Consider the following 22396-nt stretch of genomic DNA (forward strand, 5'->3'; position numbering starts at 1 on the left):
CACAGGTTTTCACAGATTGCTTTTAGAACATTGGTTCTCAAAGTGGGGTCCTCGAGGGAGTTCCAGGGGGTCCCCAGCTAAATGATAGTTAGGAACCAAAAGGACCCATAAATGGTCAATTTGTTTCGATTTGTACACTTTGAGTTAAATTAACATTGATTTTACTATGGGGTCCCAGAGAAATAAATGCCATTAAATGGGGTTCTGTAGCCTAATGCATGTCAAACTGGGGGTCCTTGAAATTAAAATGGTTTGGAATCACTGCTAGAGCCTTGAAAATCCTCTCATATGGGGGTCCCTGGTGTATCTTTTCAAATGGAGGTCCGCGGGCTAATAAGTGTAATTTATTTTGAGGCAAATATAAAAGTAGGTACTCATCCAGGCACATTTTGAGCTATACTGTATGTGTCACTAGTCGGTATTAATTACAACCTGTTTATTCTGGGGAAGGAGAGCTATTTAGGGCTGTAACAGTTCATCTGATTGTGTTCGATTGGCGTGGTTCATGAAGTGATTAGCCGATTGTTCTGTCCTGATGATTTGATTAATGGATGGGGAACTGAATGATTTTGACAGCAACATTAATTTCAAGGCTGTCACTGTAGATGGCATTTGTAGACACTTATGTCTGTGGCTTACTCATCGTTATTCCCTGCTCAGTTCTCGTTTGTGGAAATTTGCAGTGGATAAAATACAGTAGTTAACTTTATATGTGTAATAGAGAGCTAGAGAGAGAGAGCCACCAAGTGCATTTTATTATTTGTTAATTCCTACATAGAGTAATAGGGACCCATTTCAAAAACCCTGGCCCCCTCACAGTGAGACAAGTCTACACACAATCTATTATTCATCAGTTGTGCACAAACAAGTTTAGAACTCAGGGAACAGAGCTGCAGGGATAGGAAACTATGAATTTAGGAAACAAGCAAAATCCATACCCCTTGGCTCAAAGGACGTCCCTCAGGCACATTTGTTTGTGCTCTAGACTCCTATGCAGGTTGCTAACGCAGAAAAATGGAGAGTAAAGAACTGCTGATGGCAGCTGTCCACCCCGTGTTCAAGTCTTGAGTTTACCAGGAGAACTACTGTATGTTCTCACTGGCATTCCAAATCAGATTTTCGCAGTGGTGGAAAAAGTATTTTACTTAAGTAAACGTATCAATACTGCAATATAGAAATACTCTGTTACAAGTAAAAGTCCGTAATATGTACTTGAATGAAAGTACGAAAGTATTGATATCAACATATACTTAAAGTACCAAAAGTACAAGTTGTTTGAAAATAGCAGATCTACAAGCTCACAACGCGTCGCGATGCGTTGTGAGCTTGTAGATAGTCTATTTACAAATAGCCTAGGTATAAAATAGGGATTAATGTATGTTTTGTAATATAATCATTTATATCTGCAAAGTAACTAGTAACTATAGTTTTCAAATAAATGTAGTGGAGTAAAAGTACAATGTTTGGATCCCAGATGTAGTGGAGTAGAAGTGAAAGTATTGGAAATTGGAAATACTCAAGTAAAGTACAAATACCTCAAAACTGTACTTAAGTACAGTACTTAAGTAAAAGTACTTACTTACTTTACACCACTGGATCTTTGTGAACCAGACCACCTTCCTTCCTGTGCCGCTTTTGCTATGAGCCCATGTCACTTCTCATGCTTTTTGCACTGACCATGATGGACACTTTTGTTTGGCTCTGCACTATTAATTAGTATTAAGTATTATTACTTGTGTTTGACATAATGGTGACACTGGTGAGACACTTATGTAGCATTGACTGTTATGGACACCTTTTTTGCCTACGTTTATGACTGCTCTGTATAGTTGATTCTTCTTTTTTTGCTCTGTTTGTCGCCTCTGGGCGACTGATTTTTCCCCTCTTGGGATAATAAAGATCTATCTTCCTTGGTGGTTTGAAATGCAGTTGAAATCCAATTTCTAATGGCGTGTTTCAGTCTGGACACTGAAGCCTGATTACAGTATACTTTGTTGTACGATGGTGTATAATCACGTAAGACCTAATGCCGATACAGAATTAATTACCACAGCACCCAATGAAGATCGATGATATCAAAATTAATATCAATTGCAAGTAACAGTGTGGATAGTCATTTGAGATTGAGAAGCTAGTCGGATTTGCCTGCAGTCTGAACAAAGCCTTATAAATGTGCCATCAGCCTTCATACCATCATCCGTTGTTTGTTTTCTAGGCCTCCCAGGCTGCGCACATAGAAAACAGATGGTTGAGAGGTTGCATTAGTGTAGATGCAGGCTATGCATATGATTTGCACGGTGAAACACAACACACAAGTGAGCGGACAAAAACATGCTGCGGCCTAGAGTCTGATAATTCTGATGCTTTTCCATCCCTGCTTTTGTAATCGCAAATCTAAAGACATTTGACCCAGGTGAATTAAAGGGGAAAACCTTTGGCTTGCATAGTACATCTTGATGATGTCATCAAAGTGTACTTGGCAAGCCAAACCCCACAATCAATCATCCAGTTCTAAGCAACACAGAAGTGGGGGACTTTTTTCTTATTTCCACACAACCCCTCTAAGGCATGGGTCTTCAACTATGGGGACCAGCATCCATATTCTTGGAATTCTTAGAACTTTAGCCAAAAATAGCAGACCTACAAGCTGCGAGGCGTTGTGAGCTTGTAGATTGGCTGTTTTTGGCAAAGAGCTTTGGTCTAGAGGGGAAAAAGAGCAGACTAAGTACAGAGAGAAAGGTCAAGTTTATTAAGTGTTGACGGTTCAAGTGGTTAAATATCTGAAAACACAAATTGACATGAATCCAAAATACACTGATGATTGTGCTGTCAAATGATGAAACTATATGGAATCTATGAAAGGGTTGTGGGGGGGGGGGTCCTTGCTTCATCTCTCTCTCAAATAAGGGGTCCTTGGCCTGAAAATGTTGAAGACCCCTGCTCTAAGGTATTATTAATGACATAGTTCAATGTTGGAAATGGGTGGATCTCCCCTTTGAGTCATCCCTAATATCGTCGCATCTGCCTTTCAAAATGTCATAGCTGGCTTTGCTCCGTGACTGGGCAAATAGGTTATCAATCATTCTCCCTGAGATATCTCTAATGATGGCATTTAATGACGCTGGTTCCTGACCACGGGCCACTGGGTTAATGACCTGACGGGAGGCCGACCTGCATTCATTTTCTGCAACTCTAGTGACCTAGCTAGTGCAGTGTTTCTCAACCTTTTCACAGGCCGCGACCCCCCAAATAATCACATTTTAACTGGGTCCCCCCCACACCCTGACGAGAGTTGTGGCATTACATTTTGTATAACACGGTTCTTAATTTCTGCCTCTAATATTTGACAATTTGGCCAATGTTTAATTTGTTTAAATTGTCACTTTAGAAATGTGCATATACCCTCTATACGCTTAAATCTTATGTTGGTGGTTTGTTTACTGATGAGTGAGAAAACAATGTTAACATTTAGCTAAACATCTGGGGACCCCCCAAAATAATTTGTAGGGGTCCCGACCCACAGGTTGAGAACCACTGGCCTAGTGTCATCCGATGCACAACTCCCTCCCTAGAAAAAAGATGCGGCACCCACAGGTCTGTGCCATTATTGCGGGACAGCAGTGGATGATGGTGATTTGTTTTCTCAATGAGTTTCTAATGCGTTTTGGCTCTCGGGCTTCTTGCAGTACGGGGACTACGATCCCAACGTTCACAAGCCTGGATTCTTGGCTCAAGAGGACCTGCTGCCCAAGAGGGTGAGTGAGTGGCATGTTTTTTTATCATCTCTGCCTCAGCCAGCCATTATTCTGGGCTGGCTGGGAATGCCTCACAAAGATGTATATACGCTTTATTATTTAAAAATGTTTTTATTATCTTTATACCTGGATGCCAACATTTGGTTTAACCCTTTTAGGCCTAGGATTATTGACCGCTTTAACTATTGAAAAATCGCAGATATACAAGCTCACAGCACGGCACCGAGTGCCGCTCTGCGACTACTATGTCAGTGGTTCTCAAACCTTTTCATGTGAAGGACCCCCAAACTGATATTTATTTGGCCACGGACCTCCATCTCAAAATATCTAGTTCCAGGGACCACCCAGAAGCAACATTTTAGTCAAACGTTTAAAAATACATATTCAAAGATTTGCACACATTTTCACAACTTTTTCAAAAATAGCAGATCTACAAGCTTGCAGCGTGGCTGCGGCTTCCGCGCTGTGAGCTTGTATATCTGCTATTTTTCACTGGTTAAAGCATTCAATAATTCTAGGCCTAAATGGGAGTGTATTCATAGTCATAATATGTGTGTATTTTATGTGCGTGTGTGTTGACCTCTTGGTTTCAGGTGATCAACTTGTACCAGATGACTGCAGAGATGTGGGAAGAGAGGATCACAGCATGCTACGCCGAGCACAGGGGTCGAAGCAGGTACCAGGGTTATTATAGTTAACTAAAACTAATGAAATTAGCATTCATTTAATTGAATCCAGAGCCTGCACTAGTTTGAGGGGAAATAGAGTGTGGTTGACAGAGGAAACTCTAAACAGCAACGCAAAAAAATGACAAACTGTAGTGTACCGACGTCCAAGTTGTTTTTGGCATCTTCAGTCTTTGTTGTGTTAACTTTTCAAGCTGATGTGTAACACTTCTCCACTATCTGGATAATCTTATTTTATCTGCATGCATCTGAAAACATGCCTGTGTGGTGGTGGTGGTGGGGTGGTGTATGTGCACCAGAGGGTTGTTTGAAAGCTGTGTCCACAAAGACATTGTGATGGTGTACAGAAGAATTGTATTTCTTGTCAAAAACATGATCCTAGTCTTTTCCTCAGGCTGAGACTGGTACATTTGCATCAGTTATTATAGTTTTTGACATAACTATTCAGTTTCAATTTAGTTTTTCGCTTTTGTGTTTGATTTCAGTAGGAATTTACTATTTTTAGTTGATTTTAGTTTTTTATTTCATTTAATTTAGCCTTAGTTCGAATCTTTTAGGAATTCCCTGATTTATAGAAGTTGAAAAGTTTACTCTGAAAGAATGCATGACATGGTTAGTTAGCTTTGCATTGTTATTGTTTGTCTTAGATTTAGTTAGCTATAATAACTCTGCTTTAATCCAAAGCATCAATGATGCATCTCCTGATGCCCCTCTGGGGTCAAAAGTGCTCGCAGTACAACCTTTTTAATGGCCCGTTATGCAGCAGGGTGCTCCCGTGTCTCTTTAAAATTGGATTGATTTCTAGACACCAAGTTTTCTCTTGCCATCAAAATTATGCTAATGTTGTGCCTGTTTTTTCTCCTGGGACGACCCTAAAATGGCTAACAGCTCTGGCAGCCAGGCTGCGACAGGGAGGGGGATGGAAGATTTGTGCATTAGTTATCACTGTTGCAGCGTTAAGGGTGTCTGAGGCTGTAGAATCTTAGTCTTATCTCCTATAGCGCATGACCCCTAAGGCTTGTTAGGAGAATTGTGTGTGTGTGTGTGTGTGTGTGTGTGTGTGTGTGTGTGTGTGTGTGTGTGTGTGTGTGTGTGTGTGTGTGTGTGTGTGTGTGTGTGTGTGTGTGTGTGTGTGTGTGTGTGTGTGTGTGTGTGTGTGTGTGTGTGTGAGAAACTAAACTCATAACTAATATTTGTGCCCCCCCGTGGTGCCGTGACGCTTTTGTACATCACACAACATGACAGATGTCACACTCGGTGTGAAATGTGGTATGATGCCTTCTGTGCCTTCCATCCCCTTTCCTCTCCTCGCTCCACTCAACTCCACTCCTCCACTCTCCTGTCTGCCTGTCTTTGCTTTCCCCCACCCTGTCACCCCCACCCCCCTTGGCACTCCATCACCCATCTCTCTTTCATTCTGTCTTTGAACCAGGGATGAAGCTGAGATGGAGTACTTAAAAATAGCCCAGGACCTGGACATGTATGGTGTCAATTACTTTTTCATCAGGGTAAGCTGAGGGGTTCTCCCCTGTTATCTGTGTGCACGCTAAGCCCATACGACAGAGAGCCATGTTCGTTCTGTAGCGTAATGGAGATGGAGCACCGGAATGGTAATCCTGCTCTGTTCCGCTCCAGAGTTCGCCCCGGATGATTGCTTAATAGAATTCATGAGATGATTTGGATCGCCGACATTTACAGAGGCACCTTTCACGTGATTAGGGAATTATTGAACATCATCCCTCTGGCCAGTGAGTCACGACGACCTTGTGTTTTAAAAGAAAAACAAACAAAAAAAAAGATGACTCGCAGAAAACCCGATGGTTGCGCTCCATAAAAGGCGAGTCTGTTTCAGAAGTCGAGTTTGGACATTAATCTTGGGCGTGCAAGCGCCTGTGTTTCCCCCACAGCTGGTCTGCCTCAGCCCAATTCAAACTAATGAACGGTGGCGGCTGGCACCTTCGTGTCATGTTCATATGAAGTGTAAATGAGGCAGGCAGGGGGGAAGACTCCCGTCTCTACGTCACCACTTTATACCTGGCATTCCCGATTTTGGGCAAAATTATTTTCACAATGATCAAAAATGCGTCGCATACTGTATAGATATGCTATTTTTGCTACTTATGAGAAAGGATTTAGGGCTTAAGTGGTTAACCGGGGACTAATAATTATGCTCTGTTAAAGGACACAGTAGGCTATACTGTGTAAGTCTCGAGCCTATGCTCAGGTCACCTCCAACATTCCCGAGATGCCCCTGCGGACTTCAATGGGATATTGTGACTTAGTGGGAGCTAGTAGGCCTACAGTAAAATGAAAAATCTGTAAAATGATAGAAAGCAGTAAATGAAAAATGTTTCAACACATCTTTTCTTTGCTCTGTACTATCTAAAACATGAACCCCTGTTGTAAAACAAAGTTGTCCTTTAACCGTGGTTGTGTTTTTGGGGTGTTTTTTAGAACAAAAAGGGAACGGACCTGCTGTTGGGCGTGGACGCCCTGGGCCTGCACATCTATGAGCCTGACAATAAGCTCACACCCAAGTGCTCCTTCCCCTGGAACGAGATCCGCAACATCTCCTACAGTGACAAGGAGGTGAGCCATCAGGGATCTGGAGGCTATAGAGTGACATGATGGAGAACGCTCTGCCTCGGGTCTCCATGTGAACGGGCAAAAAACGGTGAAACCAGCAAAACGTGTGATGTAATGGCTGATGTCGGCTTAGCTGTAGAGCCACGGCATGCTGCACGGGAGAATGTAAACAAAGCAAGCGAGACACACGTTTACTAGTAACCATAACCACGTTTTGCCATGACCAGCCCACTAGCCTCTTTTCCCTTCATCTATATGAATATGGTGTTACATAATTATACTTATAGTAGTGTTATGAAGTATTTTTGTCTGTTTCCTACATAATGTTGTTTTTATTTCAAAACATTTTCAAAAAACATTCCCAAAAAAGCATTTTTCATCATTAAATAATTAATTAAGCGTCCACACAGGGCGGCGCCTCACCATTCTCATCATGTGGATCCCAAGATATTCCATTTTGTTTATTTTAATTTGAATGTCTTTGTGATTGTGAGCAAACTTTAAACTTAATGGTTAATTCTTCTTGTCTCCTTAAAGGGGAAGACCACCCATTTTCAATTTTGAAATATGTCATTGATATACCTTAAAGAAGTTGTGTGGAAATAGAAAAAAAGTTCCCCCTCTTCTGTGTTGCCTACAACTGGAGGATTGATTTTGGGGTTTGCATTGTAAAGTCCAGAATGATGACATCACACTCTGGACTTTACAATACAAACCCCAAAATCAATCTTCCAGTTCTAGGCAACACAGAAGGGGGGGAACTTTTTTTCTATTTCCACACAACTCCTCTAAGGTATATTAATGACATATTTCAATATTGAAAATGGGTGGTCTTCCCCTTTAACCTCTTTAGTTTGCCATCAAACCTCTGGACAAGAAAACAAATGTTTTCAAGTTCAACTCATCGCGGCTGAGGGTCAACAAGTTGGTGAGTCCAATGCTATGATAAAGCTTCCATTTTTGAGCGGTGGTCACAACGCTCCTATACGTGGCCGTGTGTGTGGGTCTGTCTGTCTGTCTGTCTGTCTGTCTGTCTGTCTGTATGTCTGTCTGTCTGTCTCCGGGTCTGTAGCCTGCAGTAACCTTTTCTGACCACACATGTTAAGGGAGGGGCGCTGTTGCACACACACACACACACACACACACACACACACACACACACACACACACCACCGCTCAGTTCACACGAGTGTGATTTTTGTTGTTTGTTTAACCCCTTTAGACCTGAGGCTGATTCAAAAAATGCACTCTAAATCCTAACAGTTTTCTGATCAATGTTGTTATATAGCTAAATTGTAAAATGATACGGATGCTTTCCCGGTTTTAATGGGTTAAGTCCATTTAATGAAATCTTAAAGGACCACTTTGTTTTTTTTACAACAAGGGTTCATATTTTAGATTGTAATTAGAGAAAAGAAAAGATGAGTGTTAAAATGTTTTACTGCTATCTATCGTTTTAGCTAGTTTGATGATTTTGATTTCAGTGAGTGGAGGCATGCATACAAGTGGCTAAATATGTATTTTTAGACACAATAAGCCCATTCCCAAGATTCACCGCAATCTTTCATGGGCAGATGTGACTTATGGGGGCTAGTAGTGTTACGGTAAATATTAATAAAGAACTTGCCAGTTTATTGTGACTAAAAATACATATTTAGCCATTTGTACACATGCCCGCACCCGCTGAAATTGGGTGCGGGCAAAATATAGAAAGCAGTAAATGAAAACATTTTAACACTCATCTTTTCTTTTCTCAAATTGCTATCTAAAATATAAACCCTTGTTGTCCTTTAAAACATCATAGCTGTATATGCGAAAATAATAAATATTTTAAAAAATACATCAAATAGCGGATCTATTAGTCTGAGCTTGTAGATTGACTATTTCATATTTCATAATACAATGAATGAATACTGTCCAGAGAGCTGTTGTCACAACAGCAAGGGTTCCTATTGCGAGACCTCTTTATTTTACAGTTTTGTATTCTGCCTGCATTGTTCAGATTCTGCAGCTGTGTATAGGGAACCATGACCTGTTCATGCGCCGAAGGCGGGTCGACTGCCTCGAGGTGCAGCAGATGAAAACCCAGGCCCGCGAGGAGAGAGCCAGGAAACAGGTACTGGTGCTGAGGGGAGGCTGGTGCTGTTGAATTCATAACATCACATTCTGTCCCCCCCCCCCCTGAGATCCGTCTTGGAGTGTGTTGACACGCGCGGTAATAATTTGATCATACGCCAATTAAGGCAACACACAGATTATGGAAAAGATGTAATGATCAGTCATGTACTTCGATTATTAAACTATTATGTAAACACGCACCCCCAATCTTAATCAGAGCACGGTCTTTGTCACGGTAAGCATAACCTGATTAACACAGACCAATTTATGCTCAATCCTTCCATTCAGTTTATTTAGGGACTTCAGATTTATTATTTATTATTCAGGTTATTAAATGTGTGCATGTGTTTAAAAATAAATTCTCAAGATATGGCCCCTAGACTCTTACCTATGTTCCTCTCTGTCTTCTCTCTTTAACTCTTTCTGTCTCTCTCTCTCTCGATCTCTTTCACTCTCTCTCGCTCTCTCAATCTCATTCTCTCTCTCTCTCTCTCTCTGCATGTCAGGTGGAGAGGCAGCGTCTGGAGCGGGAGAAGCGTCTGCGGGAGGATGCGGAGAGGGCGAGGGACGAGCTGCAGAGGAGGCTGGTTCAACTGCAGGACGAGGCCCACATGGCCAACGAGGCCCTGGTGAGACTCACGTTCTCTGTTCTCTGTCCCCCCTGTGGTCTGGTAAGACCCCTGTTCTTTGTCCCCCCTGCGGTCTGGTAAGACAGTGGTTCTCAACCTGTGGACCCCAGGGGGGTCCCCAAATTATTTTGGGGGGTCCCCAGATGATTAACTTCATGTGCAACACTGTTTTCTCACTCAACAGCAAACAAACCAACATAAAGTTTAAGTGTATAGAGGGTATATGCACATTTCTAAAGTGACAATTTAAGGACTTTAATACCTCTAAAATGACATGTTAAACATTGGCCAGATTGTCAAATATTAGAGGCAGAAATTGTGAAAATAGCCGATCTACATGCTCACAACGCCTCGCGTTGCGAGGCGTTGTGAGCATGTAGATCGGCTATTTTCACAATAGAACCGTGTTATACAAAATGTAATGCATCAACTCTTCAGGGTGGTTAAAATAGTATTATTTTGGGGGTCACAGACTGAAAAGGTTGAGAACCACTGTGGTAAGACCCCTGTTCTCTGTCCCCCTGCGGTCTGGTAAGACCCCTGTTCTTTGTCCCCCCTGCGGTCTCCATCGTTCTATCCCACAACCCCCCACATACACACACCACCATCACTCTATCCCTCTTAAAAACCCACTTAGACCTGGATTTTTTTTTACAAATCAACTTACATGTATATCATTTTGAATTCGACATTTCCTATATATTTTTTTAAAGCGAACATTTGTAACTCAAATATTTGCTTCTGGGGTGTCCTTGATGCATAATATTTTGAGATGGGGGTCGCTGGCCAAATACATATAATTCTAGGGGTCCTTAATAAAAGTCTGGGTTTCCGAGGCTAAGGTGTCCTTGACAACATGAAAAAGTTTGAGAACCACTGACGTAGAAACATGGGTTTTTTTCAAAAACCTTTTAGCAAGCAGATAGCAAGCAGATCTACAAGCTCACAACGCGGCACTCGGTGCCGCGCTGTGAGCTTGTGTATCTACTATTTTTCCGATAGTTAAAGCATAAAATAATGGTTAAACTGAAGTGATAATGCGTTCCCGGCCTACATGGGTTAACACCTGCTCCGTCCCGTGTTGTTGCAGCTGCGCTCGGAGCAGACGGCGGACCTGCTGGCGGAGAAGGCCCAGATCGCGGAGGAGGAGGCCAAGCTGCTGGCCCAGAAGGCTGCCGAGGCCGAGTCAGAGATGCAGCGCATCAAGGTGACGGCCATCCGCAGCCAGGAGGAGAGGAGGCTCATGGAGCAGAAGATGCTGGAGGCTGAGATGCTGGCTCTCAAGATGGCCGAGGAGTCAGAGAGGAGGTGTGTGTTTGCGTGCGTGCGTGCGGTGGTAAAGCCTGATTTATGCTTGGTGTCAGGCACCCAAATTAGCCAATCTACAAGCTCACGATGTGTCGTAGATTGGCTATTGTTTTAGAGCAGTGGTTCTCAAACTTTTACATTTCAAGGTCTCCTCTTAACTCTGACAGGGTACAAATGGAACCAAATGGTTTCATTTGTATACTGTCTGAGTTACAGACTTGTATGGGTCAATTTAGACCCCGATAAAGGAATCCACAAAGTCCCCGGAATCCACTATGACAACCACTGTTTTAGAGTACAGCATGGTGCACAAGCAAGTATAAAACATTTGGGAGTCGGAGTGCTTTTTATTTTCCGTTTGTCGCTTTTATTCACATTTAGTCACACTCGTAGACACACCATTTGCAGAGTTTTAGATAGTTTTAGTTTTATTCCTGCATCATACTTAACTTTCCCAAGTTTCAGTTATTATTTTATTAATGTTTTCCTCCCTCTTCCATTTGAAATGCTAATTCCCCATATGCGAGTCAAGTGTCTCACGAGAGCATCAAAACTGATATTTCCACAATATAACCGCCGGGTTGGCTCGTGTGCCTTGAAAAGTAGCTCGATGCCACCAGAGCGAAGCGTTTAACTTGTTTGTTAAAGCTGCAATCCATCCAGCGAATACAATTTATTTTAACCAATCTGTATTGTAGATTATGTTAGTCCTTGAGCTGTGTTTCAATTGTGGTCCTAAAAGTTGTGTTAGTTATATCGTATTAACATAATCTACAATCCAGATTGTGGTAACAGTCAAATGGGCCTTCCATCTTAGCTCAACTGTAGAAATTTCAGCACTCGCGTGGGAGTTTAGTGTGCAAATAAACCTTGGTTTGTTCTGCAGTGAACCAAGTCGATACGAGTGATCTCCTTTTAAATGGTACAATTATAGCGAGAGAGATTCTAATGACTGTTCCCATATCATTCCATTTCGGGTCTTTTGTCTGACTTGAGGTGTGGGTAATCATGCATGTACACACATGTGTGCGCGCGCCACACACAAGTACGCGTGCACAAACGCACATGCACACACAAAATAAAATGAGATAGAAGCTTTTAAGTAGCTCCTGCTCCCCCTGCTAGTTAATTGTGCTAGTAGTTAATTGTTTGCAGGAACACTGATTAAAAAACGCACACCTGAGTCAAATACAATTACTAGATGCTCAAGCCTAAGCACATTCGAACCGATTTTGCAATGTATCTGTGTAATGCAGTTTAATTGCTATGAATGCTATAGGCACCTAACCACACTGACCCAATCACCTTTGCCTTACTATTTTAACGCTGATCAGAGCGTCAATATGACTTAATCGTCATTTATGGCAAATTTGGCTCCCTTTTATGTCACTGCAAAGTATAAAATATCACTGAGACCATCACTTCACAAGCTCTGCTATGCCATTTACACATTTCAAACCCGCACCATTAACCACTCACCCGCCAAATGCAGTTCCTGTCCATGCACTTTTCTGAGCACTGGAGTGTTCTTTTTAACTCATTTAGTGCCTATCCCGAACAAGTTCGGCTTTTCTTCGGCAATGCCCCCCCCAATGTTCAGTGAATGTTCACTGTCGGCGGCGCGACATATTCCAGTGTGCCTATCCCGAACTAGTCTGGCTTTTTTAATAAAATGAATAAAATAATCCGAGGCCGCACCAAGCCTGGCTCTAAATTTAAAATCTAGGCCGCCGACCGAAAGCCCTTTCCACCGGCCCGTAATCGGGCAACGCCGCCGCATCGCGCCGCCGAATCCAATACAAAGTCACATCTTTAGAGAGCATTTTCTCTGAACTGTGTTCTAATCTTAGCTTGAACGTTTTATTTACGGCTTAAATCGCCGAATATCTATCTTCTAAATGAGCTATCAGCCTATAGCTATCTGTAGCCATTTCATCCAGGTCCGTCTCATCACAAGCACAAACATGTACAGTACACGCGCGTCACTGCCACGTGGGTCCGGTCCCTGTCTGTCCGCCTATGGAGTAATGCCTGGCCACTCAACAGACTTTGACTTTGGCGCCCCCAAGTGGCACAGAAAGGGTTAAAAGAAAAATCAATCAATGCACTAATAATATTATAACCATTCAATATTTTGGGGCGTGTCATAGGTGAAAAGTTTTGAAAAAATTCAAAGTACAGATCTGATATTTTCAATTGTTCAAGAACATAATCGATAGTTGCAGCCCTAATGTGACGTGAATGCATTGCCAGTGCCGTACAGTCACAGGTGATTGCCCGCTGATTGCCTGCCCGAACGATAATGGTGACAGTCCCCGGCAGTATTGGGAGTATTAAGGCTGATTTGATTTGAGATCAATTCTATCCCTCCGTGTGACATTTCTTTTTACCATAAATGTATGTGTCTGTCTGTCTGTCTGTCCGTCCGTCCGTCACCCCTTCTCACAGGGCGAAGGAAGCCGAGCAGTTGAAGCAGGATTTGCAGGAAGCACGCGAATCCGAACGCAGGGCTAAGAACAAGCTGCTAGAGATCACCAGCAAGGCTGTCTATCCGGTAACGGCATGGAACACACACACACACACACACACACACACACACACACACACACACACACACACACACACGCACACACACACATACACATAAATGCAACACACAGCCACACGTGTACACATAATCATTTCCCAGTGTTCAGTGAAGATACTTGCATAAAAAACAGGCAGTGCAGACTAGTCTGCCTACGTGAACAAGCCACCTACGTGAAATCCACGTGGGGCAAACACTTGTGGACGGAGAGTGAGAGTCTGTGCATGCATGCAGACAAACACACACACACGTGCACAATTCATGTGGGGAAACATTGGAACACGTTCTCATCTCATGAACCTAGAAGAGACTCAATGTGCACACGAGCGCAGATGCTCAACAATCTTGCCGGTCATCTTCATTTGGCCTCTGGGAAATGGACATGTATGGCGACGGCATGCATGCCAGACCGTATTTATCTCCCCCGCCTGACACATCCCCGGCAGAGTTGGAATGCAGATAATGGATTTCCATTTATATTGTACATTAGGTACTACTCCTTTTTTTTTTTTTTTTTTTGCGGAGTGGTCCATTCTCTTTCATTCCCCATATATCCACACTTCATTGGAAAGACTGCGCAGTGTGATGTGTGCAGCATTCACTGTCTGTTCCCATCGGCACAATAATCTGGTCCTTTTTTTTCCTCCAATGTTTATTTGTGAACTAATCGATTTAGTCGATTATAAAAAAATCTAATCGATAGTCTTAATTCACCATAAAAAGCCGTAATTTTCAGTCCCATTAGTCTGTAGCTCAGGGGTCTTCAACGTTTTCAGGCCAAGGACCCCTTAGTTGAGAGAGAGATGAAGCAGGGACCCCCACAACCTGTTCATAGATTCCATATAGTTTCATTGTTTGACAGCAGAATCATCTGTGTATTTTGGATTCCTGTCAATTTGTATTTTCAGACATTTAACCACTTGAACTGTCAATACTTAATAAACTCAACCTTTCACTCTGTACTTAGTCTGCTCTTTTTCCTCTCTACACCAAAGCTCTTTGCCAAAAATAGCCGATCTACAAGCTCACAAAGACTTGCGCTGCGAGGCGTTGTGAGCTTGTAGATCTGCTATTTTTTCTAAAGTACTCAGAATATGGACGCTAGGGTTCAAGTGGTTAATATAAAAAAGGAGAAAAAAGGTTTCTATCACTCAAAGATTTGGAGGACCCCCTATGGTAACTCTGGGGACCCCCTAGGGGTCCCGGACCCCCTGTTGAAGACCCTGCTGTAGCTTATTGTCCCCTGATTGGCCCCCCCTCCCTCCCATGGTCCATCTCTCCTGTCACTCTGCATTTTCCCCTCAATCCTCCCTTATCTCACTCTCACTTTTCCACCCACCACTCCCTCCCTTACCCCCCCCCCCCCCCCCCCCCCCCCCCCCCCCTTCACAGCCGCAGCCATCGCCCAAGTCGTCACCGGCTGACAGCATGCCGCCCGACCTGAGCTTCAGCAGGGAGAACCTGAGCTTTGACTTTAAAGACACCGACATGAAGCGCCTGTCCATGGAGATTGAGAAGGAGAAGTAAGTGAGGCCGGGCATTTAACGCAGTGGTTCTCAAACTTTTTATGTCAAGGACTCCCAAATTGACGTGTATTTATGGCCGTGGAGCTCCATCTCTAAAAAATTTAATAAAATAAAGACATTGTACCAGGTCGCTTCATACTGTAAGAGAAAATGTGTGTTAATTCAAAAGAAAGATCTGCAAGTTCATAGCATGGCAAAGTGTTGTGAGCTTGTTGTTGGGGCCCCCTGGAACCCCCTACAAATTATTTTTTTTTTCCTTAGGTCTTTTCTTTCTATGCCTTGATTTTAATTAGTTTTTAAACAATTTTTTACCCCAAGTGGGGATTATGTTATGGTCTAATATTTTTTTGCCTTTTCTATTTTGTTTTTAAACCCTCTAGCACTTTGTAATTTGTACATGTGTTACAAATAAAATGTATTGTTCTTATTATTAGTTCTATTACTAAGAGGGATCTCGCTTTGTTTTTTAATTTGGTTGAGCACATTTACACTTTTACGGTGGAAGGCTTTGTCAGCTCGCGCTTTCTCTTGAGATTTCGGGACCTGTCAGTGTCAACCTTCCAACATTTGCTGTCAGCTGCTGGCATTCAGGCTTTCTCATACAGCCCTCAGAACTGCAAAAACAAGTGCAGAACAGGAAAGAAGAAGCTCAGAAGTAATCACATGAACCCTAGTGTCCTTATTCTGGGGGTGGCATTTTTCAAAAAGGCATCTCTACAAGCTCTACAAATGGCAGCTCTACAACAGTTTACAGATTTGTAGAGATTTGTTAGAGGGAAAAAAGATTGTTCCTTGTTTCTGTTGTATGTTTTTTTGTGGGGACTGGATTAAAATTAGCACCATTGCTAAATCTGGTGTATTTACATGTACAGTTCATTAACTCGTTTGGTGCAAGTCCCGATAGTCATGAGAATTTCCCTATGTCTTGCACTGCCTTTCTTCTCTTACCTCAACCTGTTAACGTGGTCGCGATAATATCCGCGTGCACGATCGGACTCCAAACAATGAATCGTGGGTGTTTACGCTTTCCACAGCTTCAAAATAAAAAAATAAAAAAAAAAGATTGAAAATCTGACCATCCGTTCGAGAACTGGCTCCCGTGTTGTATAAACAGTGAGTGAATGGAACCATCCCATGGCTCGGACGGATGGCTGCTTCCGGTTGCCGGTTGCCATGGTAATGGTGCAGCGATCAAATGGGTCCTGAAGAAACCGTTCCGAGATGTATAGTTCTGCTTTTTTAGTTCCGATTACATTTTCTTTTTTTTTAAATTAAAGCTTATTAAATTCTCTGGATTATCGGGCCTGGCAGGGAGCTACATAGAAAGGGTCTTTTTTTGCAGGGACTGTTTAATAAGCTCTAAATAATATGTCTAAATATTATAAACAAATTAAGTTAATAAGTAAAGCCAGATTATTTCTTGTTACAAGCTCAACCAGTAGCAGGGTTGAGCGATCCTTTGGCTAGTGCTGCACACTCAAGTGCAATGAATTGCTAATTGGTTCCACCCACTCACCCCCACACCTACTCTACTGTCTGTCACCCCCTCAGGGTGGAGTACATGGAGAAGAGCAAGCATCTCCAGGAGCAGCTCAACGAGCTCAAGACCGAGATCGAGAGTCTGAAGCTGAAGGAGAGGGAGACGCCCCTGGACATCCTTCACAACCAGAACGCCGAGCAGGGAACCAGCAAGCACAGCAACTTCAAAAAGGTACGCCCAGTTAGCTGCCGGCGGGATGGATGGACGGACACACGTTCAAACGTTCAAAGATACCCACTATGCACCACCACTCTCTATACCACGGACCAACCATGCACAACGCACATGTCACTGTAGAATGGACTCACTGTCCATTCTACCCACATGCACTCAACACACTCAGAACAGCTGTTCTCTTGTGACCTAATGATTGGGCAAGATATTTTCCCTTCTTTTTTCTGTTATAATTAGCCAAAAGAGTAGAGAAATCAGAGGGAAAAAGGGTGTAAAAAACATGGGTCCCCAGCTGGAATTGAACACGGAGGTGTCCAATCTACCTAAGGCCTGCCATCTATCGACTGTTATTCATCTCTCCACTCCGGCATCACCGTCTCACTGTTCCTATTGTTTCCCCCACTGTAGATTCCTCAATGTTGCTCTGAAGAGTGCACAAATGGAACATTTGGTCCCATTTGTACACTCATCGGAGGGTTGCTTTGAATTTCAAAAGAGCACTTCAGTCAGACAGCCTTTGTTGCAGTGATTGTGTTTGGCGGTGTGGCTCTGCTTCCGTGACGCTCCACAACAATCTGCGCAATCATGACACAGACTCTGACATCACAAACTCCTGAAGTAGAGCCTAAGGCCACGTTTACACTACCACGGTCTCTAGAGAAAACGGCAAAATAACATATCCACTGTGACAGCCTGCGATTCGTCTTTTCTTCCACCTGGTAAAGAAAAATTATAACCGTGGCCATCCGTGCCGGGTCCCGCAGACCGCAGGCTGCAGTTTACAATAGGAAACTTTATAGCCCAACTTAAGTCGAGTTAGGGCCGATGCATACTCCACTTTTAGAGACTAATTTATTTCGGTTCGGATCTGTCTAAACTACAATATGAGGTCATTCAGAGGGGGCAATTCTCGCTATTTCTACGCATCGTTATTTCAACTAAGGGTTAGGGTTGGGTTTAGGCATACTTTTATTGAGGTTAGGGTAAGGGTTTGGGGCAGGTAACGGCATTATTTTGGCTTTTCGGTGCTGCCCAGATTTGGGACTCCCTGAACCAAAAAAAACGCACCACACTTTTAGTTTATGTATTTTTCCTCCCTGTGAAACTCCTGGTAGTTTCTTACACTCTGCATGTCTCCGAAGCATTAATATGCTATATGATGTTCTCTGTGGGTACTCACTTTCTGGATGATCAAACGTATACATATTCATAGATATTGGAATGCCAAATGAGGGCAAAAATAGTGGTACTGTAATGCTCCTTTAGGGAGAAAAAAATACTTGTCGTACATTTATTGAACATTTTTCTAAGGATTTAAAACTCACCAGGGGACATGTTGAAATGACATGCCCAAAATAGGGATGCCAGGGTTCATTTGCTTAAGGAGGGTGTATAAGCATGAGACCTGCTCGACTTCTCTGCCTGCCTAGACTACCGTGACGCGTCACTTCTTAGATTCCACTTTGGCCCTGGATTCATTGTACAGCCCGTTGTTCCACAGTCTCTTTAACGCCAATGAAGATTACCGTGAGCAGATTTCTCTAGGGGAACTATATCTATGTAGCACAGTGGTTCTCAACCTGGGCAAATTATTTGGGGGCCCCCCAGATGATTAGCTTAATGTGCAACATTGTTTTCTTACTCAACAGTAAACAAACCAACATGAAGTCAGAACTCAAGGCGCGGGGGCCAAATCAGGCCTGTGAATGAATTATCTTCGGCCCGCGGGATGATATTTAATTACTATTAGAACTGGCCCACTGGTATATTGCACATGTAATGCCTGGGATTCGTACCAAGGTCTCTCGCATGAAAGTCCAACATCTTGACCATCAGACCAAAGGGATATCCCTATGGACTGGGGGAAATATTAGACTTTTGATGCCATCAGGCTGAGGCAGTGAGTCACTCTGCTACACATGCACCACTATAATACTGCAAGTCCCACAATGCACTGCTAGTGCATTGGCGCGTATCGAGGGCATGTGACTGCAAGCCCGCGTTTAAATAAACATTGAACCAGTCCGGCCCTCGACTTGTACCATTAAAATTAGGGATGTTCCTAGCGACTAATTTCACTGACGTGTACACGACCGTTTTGTAATCGAATACACGATTAATCTAAAATTAATTGTTATTTTTTTTTTAATTGTAATTTCACACAGAAAATAGCCAAAACTGAGCACTTCGATCTATTAGGGCAAACCTCGTTTGAAAAAAGTATCAAGAGTATATAAAAGCCTTTTAAAATGTTATATAATATTGAAATCTTGCTCAAATTTATCAATTACGTCATTGCGTGAATCTGGGTCAGTAATAATTAGCGCATCAGTCTCAGCTGGGTCGCTAGACTCGCTATAACAGCTGATGTCTGTCTGACTGGAGTCGCTATAGTAATGAGCAACAGCTTTGTTCAAAGTTAGCTACATAATGGTATTCCATACTCAGCCAATGTATGATTAAGCATTCTCCTTGGCATGTTCTCACCTCAAAATATGGATTAATTCATGGACCGGATCACAGATGCAGCGTGCAGGCGAGTGATTCACATCCAGTATGTTTAAGATACACGTCGCTTAATTGCCATTAATTTACTTGCGCAGCGGACAGCCTGCCTGGTGTGTGGCTGCGTGTCAGCGCGACCACTGCAGCGCGCAACAGTCAGTCAGACTGTCACACAGACAGGCATGCTCCGCAAATCAACCAAGGGATTGCTTAATTTGCTTGTTAAAAAGTAACATTTTATTAAGACAAGACAGTAATATGGGCGCAGAGTTTAAATGTTTAATAAAGTTAATATCTCAATAATTAAAAATATATTTAATCGAATAATCGAATTGTATTTTCAAAACGAATAGTGGTTTTCAAACCGTGTACACGCGCACATCCCTAATTAAAATTTTGGTCCACTGTGTATTTGAGTTTGACATCTCTGATATAGAGGTTATATGCACATTTCTAAAGTGACAATTTAAGGACTTTTAATTCCTCTAAAATGACAAATTAAACATTGGCCAAATTGTCAAATATTAGAGATCTGCATGCTCACAATACAAAATGTAATTCCTCAACTCTTAGTGCTCGTCAGGGTGGAGGGGTCCCCAGTTAAAATATGATTATTTTGGGGGTCTCAGTCTGAAAAGGTTGAGAACCACTGCAGTCTGGCATGAAAAAAAAGGAGGATGTAATGAGTGGTAAAAAAACAACAACTAATATGTGTGTAACTGGCCATAATGCGGTTGGGTCGCTTCACAATTGACACCCAATCCCCCCCTACCATGTTGCCTTTGGGTGAGTAAGTCAATTAAGTCAGGTCTTGTTATCTCCTCCCCTCCGGCAAAGGCTCTAATATCAGAGAACACATTAAATTAAATTCTGAGCCACGGGTCTTAGCACTGTCCGACCGTGCAACGGCAACAAAACGTGTGGTGGGTAGAGGGAGGCAGAGAGTTGAGGGAAGCGAAAGCACGGAAAAGTCAACCTTGCAGAGCCAGGGAGAATCATCCGAGGGGAAAACGGGGATCAACATAACGTGTGTGTGTTTGTTTGGGGAGAGTGCAGCTAATGATTTTCAACGGATGAGGGACGAATTTGAAGGAGGAGGGATTGATTTGGGTGCAAAGAATGTGGACCACCGCCAGGAGTTTGGCACTTACACAAGGCTGAGATAGCTTCGGAGAAGAAAAACAAAAACAAAACTGGAGACGCCAGTGTAGGAACGGAGGAGTGAAAGGGAGGAATGGAGTGCTGTTCTGGAAGTCGGGAGGCATCCAGGTGCTTACTGCATTTCCCAGTCTGCACACAGTGAAATCCTCAGTGTTAGTTTAACTCGGAGTGTACGAGTATGTAATGGGAAGGAGCTGTGTGAGGCTCCATTCGGTTACGTTAGTACACTCCCGGGAGTTGCAAATGGCTGAATTAACACTGATGATTTTACTGTGCGTTTCCTCTCCCATGGAAGATTAATGAGTGGCCAGCGGACTCCCTGGACACGGGCCGGTGCCTCTGTGCTCGCACCAGGCCCATGGGCTGCTGCGTTCAGCTGGCACTGAGCCATACCATTTCACAACGCAATTCCACAGCTGCACAGAGAGAAGCCGCATTCAGAGGAGGAGGACACGCTCATCTCGGAGAAAGGAAAAGAAAAAGCGTTTCAAGGCGGCGAGAATGAGGAGTGCCTCTGAATGCTAGCCTCCTACAATCGAAATTGTAAAGGAATTGGACCAGGGCAGCATCAGGGGACTGATCTCCTGCTCCCTGTTACGCTGAAACCATATAGGCTGTCTCTGCTGGAGATGAGTCCATGGCCTCTGCTGTTATAAATCGCAGTGAGCAGCCCTGCTGTAAATAAAGAATACAGTACTTGAATGTTCAGCATGGAAATCATATGGAACCATGCTCACACACACACACACACACACACACACACACACACACACACACACACACACACACAGCTTGGCTCATGCACATCACGTCTAAAATTGACAGGGCTACATGAACACGACATAAGTCCCCCACCCCTCTCCCTTTATGCATTTTGATTTGCCCACAGTATCTAACCCACTTCTACACTCCCAGGAATAACCAGGATTTCTGAAGCTCACCTCATCCGCCGGTCCAATATTTACCTTGTTCAGCCTGCTTTAGAGTCCATAGCACCTGAAATGCATTAAAGTAGCGTTGAGTTTGTCCAGCCAATTTTAAGTTACGCTGGCCGATCCAGTGCATGTGGTGCACTAATGGGACGGCTGGGTGCATAGGGACGGGCACCGGATTAATCCATCACCAGCTCACAAAGAGACGATTAACGGCACTAATTTTCAGCCAACATTGATCTTTAGCCCCAGGCCCTCCCCTCCCCTTCCCCTTGATCATCTCCACCACAGACTACAGAGATGCTGAGTAACCCACGTCTTTCTTCTCCCATCATCACCAAATGTGATCTCTAAAGCGTAAACTGACTCGTTGCTCATTCATCGTCCATCACTAGTGAATCCACCAGGTTGCTTCAAGAGCAGGGGTCAAAAATCTAAGACATTCCATAAACAAATCTACAAGCCCGCGTTTAAATAAACATTGAACCAGTCCGGCCCTCGACTTGTACCATTTTTTACATTTTGGCCCACTGTGTATTTGAGTTTGACATCCCTGGTATAGAGGTTATATGCACATTTCTAAAGTGACAATTTAAGTACTTTTAATACCTCTAAAATGACAAATCACAGCTAATTTATTTTGGGGTCTTTACTCTTGAGCTAAAAGTTTGGGAACCACTGTTCTAGACTAGAGCACTTCTAAATGCGTGATTACAATTCATGATTAATTAGGATATTTTTTCTCTCTCTCGTTCAGTTTTCAGTTTTACATTGCCAAGGACAATGCAAAAATGTTTTAAACATGAATTTCAGTTATGGAAATCTGATGTGTTCTACCGGATATAGCTAAGAGCTCATTTTCATCAGCAGGCCCGGGCCATGTGCACAG

General features: G+C 43.1%; 1 protein-coding gene across 1 annotated transcript in view; it reads left to right on the forward strand.

The window, feature by feature from the left end:
* The window catches only part of nf2a (NF2, moesin-ezrin-radixin like (MERLIN) tumor suppressor a), a 41498-nt gene that overhangs the window by 13315 nt on the left and 5787 nt on the right, over nt 1–22396 (forward strand). The window contains exons 5-15 of the mRNA XM_080738053.1: nt 3687–3755; nt 4349–4431; nt 5874–5949; nt 6896–7030; nt 7881–7955; nt 9030–9143; nt 9652–9774; nt 10865–11082; nt 13531–13636; nt 15062–15192; nt 16747–16906. Coding sequence (XP_080594179.1) covers nt 3687–3755; nt 4349–4431; nt 5874–5949; nt 6896–7030; nt 7881–7955; nt 9030–9143; nt 9652–9774; nt 10865–11082; nt 13531–13636; nt 15062–15192; nt 16747–16906 — 1290 coding nt within the window. The remainder of the gene's footprint in view (nt 1–3686; nt 3756–4348; nt 4432–5873; nt 5950–6895; nt 7031–7880; nt 7956–9029; nt 9144–9651; nt 9775–10864; nt 11083–13530; nt 13637–15061; nt 15193–16746; nt 16907–22396) is intronic.

Source organism: Nannobrachium achirus (assembly GCF_963921795.1).
Source record: "Nannobrachium achirus genome assembly, chromosome: 12".
Taxonomy (NCBI): Eukaryota; Metazoa; Chordata; class Actinopteri; order Myctophiformes; family Myctophidae; genus Nannobrachium; species Nannobrachium achirus.